The 10,997-nt window shown below is 47.4% G+C and overlaps 1 protein-coding gene and 1 non-coding gene across 3 annotated transcripts; both read left to right on the top strand.

Annotated features, from left to right (window-relative positions):
• Positions 1-2,049: 2,049 nt before the first annotated feature.
• EIF5 (eukaryotic translation initiation factor 5) lies at positions 2,050-10,867 on the top strand. 2 transcript variants are annotated; one of them, XM_008158819.3, is made up of 12 exons: positions 2,052-2,119; positions 2,254-2,454; positions 3,437-3,716; positions 3,824-3,905; positions 4,198-4,370; positions 4,722-4,833; positions 5,419-5,564; positions 6,565-6,723; positions 7,273-7,434; positions 7,757-7,921; positions 8,202-8,336; positions 8,697-10,867. In XM_008158819.3, exons 3-12 carry the CDS (start codon positions 3,645-3,647, stop codon positions 8,784-8,786), a joined length of 1,296 nt encoding a protein of 431 aa, XP_008157041.2. In that variant the 5' UTR covers positions 2,052-2,119; positions 2,254-2,454; positions 3,437-3,644; the 3' UTR covers positions 8,787-10,867. The 2 variants fall into 2 exon arrangements, with proteins under 2 accessions (XP_054571690.1, XP_008157041.2); XM_054715715.1 differs by lacking the exon at positions 6,565-6,723 and having other exon boundaries at positions 2,050-2,119.
• LOC114228808 (small nucleolar RNA SNORA28) lies at positions 4,970-5,093 on the top strand. Its single transcript, XR_003614929.2, has one exon. It is a non-coding gene; the product is annotated as a small nucleolar RNA SNORA28 (small nucleolar RNA).
• Positions 10,868-10,997: the final 130 nt, after the last annotated feature.

The following is a 10,997-nucleotide window of genomic DNA, read 5'->3' as shown; positions in this document are numbered from 1 at the left end:
GTAGGAGGTGTCAGAAGGCAGCCAATCAATCGATGTTCCGCTCTCACACTGATGTTTCTCTCTCTCTCCCCCTCTCCCTGCCTCTCTCTAAAAACCAATAAAAATATTAAATTAAAAATAAACTAATGACAACTGCCAGGAAGCAAGACCTCAAACGCTTAGGAAACTAACAGTTTTGCAGTTTTCTCTCATGCATGTGAAATTGAGGGCATGTAGGGAAGGTGACATGCACGTGGAAGAGAGCAAGGCGGTAATTGGATTACAGGGGAGTTAACAAGATTACTTGCTCTCCAGTTGTTATGCTCATTTCAAAGGTGTGTTAACCTAGATGACAAAAGCAATGGACAGGGCTTGCTTCAGGCAAAGACAAACATTTTCCTAAAGAGTCGCAAGCCTGGGGCATGGCTACCCACCATGACCGGGGGCTAGGGATTTATGACCCCATCAGCCTGTGAGGTTACTTTCCACAAAAGCCTTTTTTGTCCACAGTACACGTACTAAAAATTAAAGTTCACATTAGTACAAACTTTTAAAATAAGGTTAACGATGGGCCGTCACACGTACAAAAAAATTTTTTTTAATCACTTTGTGTTTAGTTATTTTAAAACTTTGCTGAGGCGGCAGGCTTCTTACCTCAGACTAGTTTCAGGCCCATAGTTTCCAAAAAGAGTTTCTAAAATAACATCATTTGCCTGCAGCCATGCAAAAACTCCCATGTTTCAGCACAGCGAAGTCATGCTCCAAGGTGAACCAGAGCGGCGTGTCCCCAGGGCACCCGGGCACCCACAAGCGCCCGCTCCGAGTTACCCGCCCAGGCGCACACACTGCCTGGGGGGAGGCCCTGCTCCCGGGGCGATTCTGCGTCTCCCCACGGACACTGTCAGTTTGAAAAGGGTTTGTAACGCTGCAAGTCATGGAAGAGTGCGCCTGAACTTACTAAAGAGATCACCCCATCTTCCAGCTCCAACCTTCGTGCCAACAAGACCTGCCCGAAACAGAGGGCGAGGGCGGCGGCCCGGGGCGCCCCATCCTGCTCCCTCCCAGCGCGCTGTCACCCACCCCCGGGGCGTGGACGCGCGGGCTCGGGGCTCCGGGCGGCAGGTGCCCACAGCCCAGCATGTCCCCCAATGTCTGTTGGGTTTTTACAGTCGCAACGAAACTTTCACACAAAACCCGTTTCTGAAAGAAGGGGGCGGGGGAGGGGGCGTCTGCCATCGCCGCGACGGAAACACCAGGCGCTCTCTCAGCCGCTCGCTTTCGGGTGACGGCGTGGGATCACGGGCTGTGGGTTACGCTCTGCCCCTAGGTCACAACTTACACGTCGGAGGGGGGCTGTTCGGTCACCCCACGCGGACGCCCTCCCGGGAGCGCTTCCAGGAAGGAGGTCCGGGCCCGCTAACCAGTGGTGTGGGCCGGGGGGCTGGGGTGCCCCGGGGAGCATGGCGGACCGCAGCAGGGGAGCGGGGAGTGGCCCGGCCTCACGCCCCCGTCACGGCGACTCGGTGGGTCACGTCGCCGCGGCCCACGCAGACCCGAGCCCGGGAGGGGAGAGGGCGGGCCTCGGATGGAAGCCCCAGGCGCTCCAATCTACCCCCCGCGCCCAGGCCTAGGAAGTAAGGAGACCAGACAACTTCTTCCCCTCGAGCCGACCCCGGGGGACGGGAAGACGAGGCTGCGCATTCACCGCGGGGAGAGCTCGGGCGGGAACGGGGCCAGGACCGGCCGGCGGGGGAGGGGGAGGGGGGGGGGGGGGAGCCAACCGCCATCTTCCCCCTGCCAAACCGACAGAGCGCGGCCCGCGGGCGAGCCCCTCTGCCCGCCGCGGCGCGCCCGCTCTCGCGAGACCGTGAAGGCCTCCGGGAAACGCAGGGGAGGGGAAGGCAGGTGGAGGAAGCCGGGACCCGGGCTGGGGGCCGGCTAAGGCGGCGAGTGGAGCCTCAGGAAGCAGAAGGGGCGGGGAAAGACGCGATGGACGCGGCGTGCAGGCCAATGACGAGCGAGGTCGGGCGGGCCTCCCGCCAATGGGATGTGCCGCCTGGCGCGGGGGGCGGGCACTGGGGCCAAGGGTAGCTTGAGCGCGGCGGCGGCGTTGTTCAGTCAGAGCGAGAACATTCCAGAGGTGAGTCCGGTGGCGAGGTGGCGGCCCCGCGCCCCCTCCCCAGTCCTCCCCGCCCCCTCGACCCCCGCGGGCCGCTGGCTGGCGGGGAAGGCGCCCCGTCGGCCGTGGCTCACGGCGACGTTTCTCCGCGCCAGGTCGCCAGGCCCCGGGCGCTGAAGGGTGTGGACCCCGGACGTCGCTGGGACAGCCCCTCCCCGCTGCTCGGCGGCGCCTGCCCGGCCGCTGCTCGCTGCGCTCCTCCGCCGCCCCTCCTCGGACTCGGGTTCACGCGCGTCTCACTTCATCCCAGTCCCGGGCGAGCAGCGTTGGGTTTATGTCTTTATTTGACGAAAACGGTGAGTCCGCGGGCGGCGGGCGGCGCGGGCCGGCGGGGAGATGGCGGCCGCACAAGATGGCGGCGCGCCGCGTGACCCGGCGCGTGTGGCGCAGTTCGGGCGGCGGGCGGGCGGCCCCCCCCACCCCCCGGCCCCGCTTCTCCCCGGGCCCCGCCCCGCCCCCGGGAGCGCGCCGCGCGCCTGAGTCAGGCCTCCGTGCTGCATTTGTGAGTCATCGTGCGGGGCGCGGCGGGGGCGAAGGGCCGGCGCCCCCTGTCGGGCTCCGTTCTCCCGCCCCGCGGCGCGGCGGTCGCGGCCCGGGCCACCTGCCGCCCTGGAGAAGCCTCGCCATGTCGCGGCTCCGCGACGTCCGCCTCGGCAGGGGCGGCCCTTCCCCGGCGGGACCGCGAGAGCTCGCGGCCGCGGGGACGGGAGCGAAGGTCAGGTCAGGCGCGTTTGCACGAGCGGGGCCGGGGCGCGTCCTCCCGTCGGCCGTTCTCGCGCTGGGAGCTCGTGTCCGGGCTGTTGTGGGAGTGTCTCCGCGAAGTGAGCATTGTTGTCGAAGGGACCGTGGAAAGAACAGTCCCGCCGTCCTCACACGGTAGCTCGTGGGGAGGACGGTGTAGACTCCGTGCGGATACAGGCCGCTTGGGGGGGGGGGGGGGCGCTGTGTTTTTCATTAGCTGTGGAAATGAGGCCACTCGCTGCATGGAAGCCGGCTGTTGAAATGCTGAATGTGGTCCGGCCCGTGATCCCACGGCAGCTGGAGGCAGTTCGTTTTAGTCTGCATTTCCCTACCCGTCACGTCTTAATCACACAGCGACCCTTTATGTTGCTACAGGTGTCCTGTGTCAGAACACTCGTTTTCACGTGAACTCGGGTGCTCTTTAACATGGGAAATTGGGGCGGAATTAACTGAGACCTCCTAGGGGGACGTGTTCCCTACAGGAAGGAGTCATGTTAAATGTGGGGGCTTGTGTGTTCTCTTTCCTTTCTCTTCCAGAGCTGTTGCGCAGCCATTGGTACCTGTATTGGGGGAATATAGCATACAAGCAAGGAGCTTACAGCCTCAGTGGCGAAAACTTTTTCATGTCAGAGACCGAGAACTCTTGCAGTCGTTTATGTCATCCCTTCTTCTCCAGACAGAAGATACCAAAAAGTTGCAATCAAAGATCTCTTCATCTTATTGATAAAGCCACTAATAAGCCAAAATGTCTGTCAACGTCAACCGCAGCGTGTCAGACCAGTTCTATCGCTACAAGATGCCCCGTCTGATTGCCAAGGTGGTAACTTCTTCATTTTAGTAACAAGTCGTAAGCTCTTTTCGTAGATTCTTTAAGAATGTATCTCTTGGCTAGACAGTGCAAAATTAAATTCTTATTTCCTCTAGGTTGAGGGCAAAGGAAATGGAATCAAGACAGTTATAGTCAACATGGTTGACGTTGCAAAGGCGCTTAATCGGCCTCCAACGTGTAAGTAATGCCTCTTGGAGAAGTCTGAAAGGCATAGTATTGACAGCAATGACCAACTTGGGTCTGCAGCTCTTGTCTGGATTGTATACTAATTAGTGTAAGGGTTAAGTAGAACCTTGGATTTAAAGCCAACTGATTTATTGTCGTTAGTATAAAAAACTATGTAAGCAACACATTTCTTAACCCAATACAAAGTAATTTAAAAACATAGGGAGTGATAATTGTATAAAGCTAGCTGAGTAGATTAATTTAGTTAATTGTAATCAAACTTTTTTTTTTCCCCCCCAAACAGATCCCACCAAATATTTTGGTTGTGAGCTGGGAGCACAGACCCAGTTTGATGTTAAGAATGACCGTTACATTGTCAATGGATCTCATGAGGCGAATAAGCTGCAAGACATGTTGGATGGATTCATTAAAAAATTTGTTCTTTGTCCTGAGTGTGAGAATCCTGAAACAGAGCTGGTGAGTGACTTTGAGATGTTTGTCAATAAAAGCAGAAACTATATACCTGCTTTTGTGACCAGTCCTGTGATAGCACCAAATAATGTTTTGAAAGGCAGAGCAGACATAATTGGAAGTATAACACAAAACCTGTAAATTTTGGAGAAGTTCACATAGTGACTTTTGTTTTTTTATTTATTGACAGTATTACTCATAGTAACTTTTTTGAAGTAGATCACTGTGGAAAATAATTCCTTTGAATGTTAAGCTGGTGTTTTAGATGTTTTCTGTTGGTTAGATCTTTTCACACTTTTTTCTTGGAATTTTCATCATGTATTATGGATGACGTACTTGTTTTTACTTTTTTGGCAGCATGTCAATCCAAAGAAGCAAACAATAGGTAATTCTTGTAAAGCCTGTGGTTATCGAGGCATGCTTGACACACATCATAAACTCTGCACATTCATTCTCAAAAACCCACCTGGTAAGTCTTCCTGATGAACTTCTAAGATCTTACTGTAAAGCTACTGATTCTTTGAAAGTTTCCTTGTTGCTGTAAAACACATACAAGGAGAATGGAGGGCTTAGCTCATTAAGCTTAAGTGGCTTTAGAGCATTGCAAGCAACACTCTGTGGCAGATGAGCGACACTGTCTGACACAATTTGAGCTTGCTATAGCAACAAAGTCTAACCTATTCCGGTGCTCTCCTCTATGAGACAAGCCGTTATATAGACTTAGACAGTGTTCTGGTGGTTAGCTCACGTGCAGTTCAGCTATGCTTGTGTTCAACTTCATGAATGACAGAAGAGGGTCCTGAATGCTGCGTCTTCTGAGTCATCATTTTAATCTTACCCAACAGTACATTAATATTTTGGAACATTCCATTTGTAACCTGAATACAGTGAATGCCTTTGGTCTGTGAATCCTCTGCGAATTTTAAGTAGCAGTGTGTTTGCTTTTCTCAGAGGAGGGTTCAGGAACAAAAGGCAGGGTTTTAAATGTTCATGATGAGCAATAAGGTATAGAATAAGTCGTGATACTGAACTTTACTTTTTTGTTTCCTGGTAGAGAATAGTGACAGTGGTACAGGAAAGAAAGAAAAAGAAAAGAAAAATAGGAAGGGCAAAGACAAGGAAAATGGCTCTGTGTCCAGCAGTGAGACACCACCACCACCACCACCACAAAATGAAATCAGTCTCCCTCCACATGCAGTGGTAAGTGCAGGGTTGAGGGTGTGTTAGGTACTTGGATTGTGTAAAATAAATTTGGTTATAGTGAGCAGAAATACTGTAAACCACAACAGTGTTTTGGGTGCTGGGTGGGGTTGATTGAATTAAGGTAAACCCAATCTAATGGAAAGTGAGCTTTTGATGTTAACTAAAAACCTGAAATTTTTTTTAAAGTATTTTTTATTGTTTTCAGAGAGGAAGGGAGAGAGAGAGAAACATCCTATATAACAAAAGCCTAATATGCTAAGAGCCCGGTTGTCTAGTTGGCCTTTCAACCAAAGCGTAATATGCTAATGATACGCTAAGGCCACTGATGTGCACTGACCACCAGGGGGCAGACACTCCGACCTGTAGGTTAGCTTGCTGCTGGGGTCTGACGGATTGGGACCGAACGGATTGGGACTGAGAAGGGCCAGACACTCCCTGGAGCCCGCCCACGAACCCTCCCCAGCCCAGAGGCCTGGGTCATGCACTGGTGGGGACCCTCTGCCTGGCCTGCACCCTCTTGCAATTTGGGACCCCTGGGGGATGTTGGAGAGCCGGTTTCGGTCAGTGCGCACCCCCTGTGGGAAGCTGGGCTGGTGAGTGCAGTGTAGGTGGCGGGAGCCTCTCCCGCCTCCGAGGCAGAGCTAAGGATATCCAACTGATGGCTTAGGCCCGCTCCCCACAGGACTCCTGGACTGCCAAGAGGGTGCAGGGTGACTGAGGGACACCACCACACACACACACCTTCCCCGCAAGTGCACAAATTTTGTGCACTGGGCCTCTAGTCAATTTAAGAGAGAATCATTGATTGGCTGCCTCCTGCACGCCCCACACTAGGGATTGAGCCTGCAACCCAGGCATGTGCACTGACCGGGAATTGAACTGTGACCTGGTTCATAGGTTGATGCTCAACCATGGAACCATGACGGCTGGGCTCTTTTTTTTTTTTTTTTACATTTTAAGGCCTTTGGTCACGCATCTTTTTTGCTCTTGTAAACAGGAAGAAGAAGAGGATGATGACTGGGGGGAGGATACGACTGAGGAAGCTCAGAGGCGTAGAATGGATGAAATCAGTGACCATGCAAAAGTTCTAACACTCAGTGATGATTTGGAAAGAACTGTTGAAGAACGGGTCAATATCCTGTTTGATTTTGTTAAGGTAAAAATACTTGCTTTGAGGGCGGTTGAACATGTTTTTAAAAATATTTTTGTATTGATTTCAGAGAGGAAGAGAGAGAGAGAAACATCAACAATGAAAAAGAATCATTGATTGGCTGCCCCCTGCATATCCCACAGTGAGGATCGGGTTCCCAACCCGGGCATGTGCCCTGACCAGGAATCAAACTGTGAATACCAGGTTCATAGGTCAAAGCTCAACCACTGAGCCATGCTGGCTTTTTTAAATTTTTTCCCTTTGATCAATAAAACCAGCTTAGGCTATTGATAAATAATATTTTAAGCTGATACTTGTTAAGTAACTTTTCATGCTATCTTTTGAATCTTCAAATGCAAGGCTTACTTTTACTTTTCCTATTTGTTCATTCACATATTTTTTGGGTGTGATCCCAGGCACTGTTTCTGGCTGCTATTGATCATAGAAGTCTTAGAACTGTCAAATTAGAGGAAATGTCTATGAGAGTAGGGATAACCTATATCTCTAGAGCAAAACGTGTCTCCGTTACACTGAATTGCTTCCTTTTATTTGCAGAAAAAGAAAGAAGAGGGTATTATCGACTCATCGGACAAAGAAATTGTTGCTGAAGCAGAAAGACTGGATGTAAAAGCTATGGGACCTCTTGTTTTGACTGAAGTTCTTTTTAATGAGAAGATTAGAGAACAGATTAAAAAATACAGGCGCCATTTCCTACGAGTAAGCAAATTTGAGATTCATAAATGAGATTAAAGCTGTGTGACCTTGGGAACATCACTTTAACTCTTGCTCATTTGTTCTCTGTCATCCTGAAAGTGGAGATAATTGACGTGCCTTAAAAGCATTGGACTATCTGAAAACTGCACATGGTCTCTTACAGATAAAGTAATGCAGAGTTCTTCGTGTGTTGACCATTTTGAACCACTGTTAGGGGCTATATCTTGAAGGAACAATCCTAAGGCAGTGAATGTACTTGGATGTTAAAATTATAAACTTAGAACATCTGTAACAGCTTGTTAACACAAAGATACTCTATTTGCAGTTTTGTCACAACAATAAAAAAGCTCAACGTTACCTTCTTCATGGTTTGGAGTGTGTGGTAGCAATGCATCAAGCTCAGCTGCTCTCCAAGATTCCACACATCCTGAAGGAAATGTATGATGCAGACCTTTTGGAAGAAGAAGTCATCATCAGCTGGTCAGAAAAGGTGGGGGATATATAAACAGGCTCTTCAAGTATCTTCTCACACTTAGTTGCTTTACACATGAAAATGCAGTTCCTCTGCTTGACTAATGTAATTTGGAGGGGATTCCCCGCCATGGCAGCTTGGAACAAGAAGCTATTCAGACTCTTAATACTTTTTTGTGGAATGCATGTATTTTGTTGATGATTCAAGATTACAGATATGACCCAGTCCCCTGAGAGCTATATAAATAACTCATATTTTAAATTCTTCAAACTAAGAAAATTATACTAATGTTCTTTAGGCCTCAAAGAAATACGTTTCAAAAGAACTTGCCAAAGAGATTCGTGTCAAAGCAGAACCATTTATAAAGTGGTTGAAGGAAGCAGAGGAGGAATCCTCTGGAGGTGAAGCAGAAGATGAGGATGAGAATATTGAGGTAAGCACGGGGAGAGTTAACTTTAGTGCTAGTGGTGGGTGCTTGAGAATCGTAAAAAGGCAAATTTGGGTGATTGAGGCAATAAGATGCAGTCTCAATAATTTGGAGAATAATCCTGAGTATAAAGGGTGATGGGAATCTCATATCCCCAGACATGATTTCAAATAAATGTCAGAATTTCCAATGTAAGATTTAAATAATGCAGGTTGCATATAGAGGTGCTAGTGGTCTGTAAAAAGGAACAAGATCCTGGTAGGCTGTGGAGCGAGCTCGTTGGGGGTGGAGGGTTTAAATGAAGGAGGATGGCTGCCCATAGGCCATTTTCTTGGTTTAGCATGGACTTAATATTTGTTTTATCAGGTGGTGTACTCGAAGACGGCCAGTGTGCCCAAAGTGGAAGCTGTGAAGTCTGACAGCAAGGACGATGACATTGACATTGATGCCATTTAAAGGGGCGGGTGCAGCCCAGCTTATCTGTAATGCTGAGAATCTTCCTGCATCATCAGCCAGAAGTGCAACATGTATGTGCAAAAGCTGACATGGCTTAACATCATGCTACACTTTCTGCTAAAAACGTATTGCTGTGAGTGGTCTGTAATTAAGCCCCAATGAGACACCTCGGGAGTCCATACACATATCAGTGAACAGATGTAGTTTGCTTATTTATAGCATGTTTCTTTTTGAAAAATTAGTGGTGGACACATTTGGATCACATTTATACAGTTATAAAAATAAAGATTTGATTTTGGTCATTCTTAAATTTTTTGGCTCTGAATGACTTAAGCTGCTGAAACAATTGGCTCCTTTTAAAAACACTGTACCATCATTTAACCTCATAGGGATTCGTGGAGCCTGTTAGAAACTGTTCGGTGCTGAGACTGTAAACAGGTCTTTAGCAGAATGTGAGCATAAACTTATTTTAATTACCTTATTTAGCCATTAAGAAATACAAGTACTTTTTAAAGTCTTATCTCTAGTCCCTCAAATTGGCATCTGGTACTGTACATTCTTACCATGCCAAGGTGGACAGTGCAACACCTTTATCTTACTAAGAGTAAAAATGACCTGAGTGTCCTATAATTAATTTTTAAGAGCAGGTTTTGAAACTTGAATTTTTTTTTTCCAGGTCACATACCCTTGCCCCAAACTGTAGTCTTTGAAGTCATATGCATTGCTAGTTGGATGAGCCAGGGGAATTATTAACAAATGAGCATTTTATGTCTATGTAGCTGTTGCTTTGTGCTGAGAGAAAGGTCAAGCTCTGGGGGTCTGATTAGATAGTAAGTTCCATGATTTTATTTGGGGGGAAAAGGAAAAAGGTGCACTTAATCTCTAGCAAAAAAAAAACAGCATAATTTTTCAGCTTTCACGGTTTAAATTACAATTTCAAAATGTTTAGACATATACTGTATATTTTGTTCAGTGTGGATTTTCCCTAATACTATGGCTTGTTCTAGAATGCCTTTTACATTTGAACATACAGGTTTTGGTTGTTATCTTGCCAAAATTAGTGTTGCTGTGTCTTGAGCTTGATTCCCCCCCCCCCCCCCCATAAAAATGTCTTATTTAAAAAGAAAACTAAAATTGTACTTCTAAGTCAGCCTATATTTTGGCAGGAGACTTGGGTGTCTTTTATTTCACATTGAATATAGTTAGACACTCATGAAGTCTGGTGATGGCCACTGAATACAGGTGATTAGGGCCTGGCCCAGCCCATCCTGGTCTTTAGATTTGGAAATAACTTCTTGTGAATTCTTTGCCCAAAAAGATGATCTAAAAGGGTTTTGAGAAATTGTTGCAGTTATTTCTTAGCATACAAAGGGTTCTGTGGGAATCAAGAATCACGGGATTCGTTTTTGGAGCATGGGCGTTCTTCATTCACCTCTGATTTTCTTTGATCCATCTCAGATTATAATGAGACCTTAACAAATGTATGTAGAAACTTTTTCACATTGAAATTATACAAACATTTGATGTAATAAAGTCTTGTTAGCTTGATATTTTAAGAAATTACAATCTAGTAATTTTACTGGAGAGAGAATGAATTAGTCTCCAGCTGCCTTTTGATAGATTTTGATGATAGTGAAGCAGACGCTATATCTGGAGGGAATGTGCTTTGTCACACCAAAGAAAAGGGTTTTGCAAATTCACATCTCACCTAGGTTTCAAATGCTTTGCCATTCGCTAATTTGCTTTCATTATCTGACATCCTATAGGAGATACTGGTGGTATAGGCCAGGTTGCACTCAACATACCCAGTGTCAAGCTAATGAGGTTCTGTTATAGAGGCTTTTGTTTTGTTTTCCTTTTAACCTGAAGGGAACTATATTTAGGGCTTCTAAACACTAAATAAAATTCTGGCATAGACTGGTGTTGAGTCTGGTGCCAAAATTCCAATATATTGAAATCCACATAATTTTATTCACAGAGGCTATCCTAATAGAGTGATCCTTCACTTTGCTCTACTCAACTGTCTTAAAATTCCCTGTTTTAAACCGCTACATTACTTGATTAAAACAATGTTACAATTATATGTTGTGTCTGCTTCAATGTTAAAATTAATGTAGATTTTCATAAGATGCTGGATTATTGAAATGTGCCCTGTTTTGTAGCTGCTGCTTTGAATTTGTGTTGGACTTTTCCTTCTGCAGTTGCCGGTCC

The sequence above is a fragment of the Eptesicus fuscus genome, chromosome 5 (genome assembly GCF_027574615.1).
Source record: "Eptesicus fuscus isolate TK198812 chromosome 5, DD_ASM_mEF_20220401, whole genome shotgun sequence".
Lineage (NCBI taxonomy): Eukaryota > Metazoa > Chordata > Mammalia > Chiroptera > Vespertilionidae > Eptesicus > Eptesicus fuscus.
This window is presented reverse-complemented; position numbering and strand designations above follow the sequence as displayed.

Excerpts from the sequence above, each read along its gene's own strand:
- EIF5 (XM_008158819.3), top strand. The coding sequence starts at position 3,645 with ATGTCTGTCAACGTCAACCGCAGCGTGTCAGACCAGTTCTATCGCTAC. Across the intron at positions 4,371-4,721 it reads AGAATCCTGAAACAGAGCTG|CATGTCAATCCAAAGAAGCA; the intron begins GTGAGTGACTTT and ends CTTTTTTGGCAG. Across the intron at positions 7,922-8,201 it reads TCATCAGCTGGTCAGAAAAG|GCCTCAAAGAAATACGTTTC; the intron begins GTGGGGGATATA and ends AATGTTCTTTAG.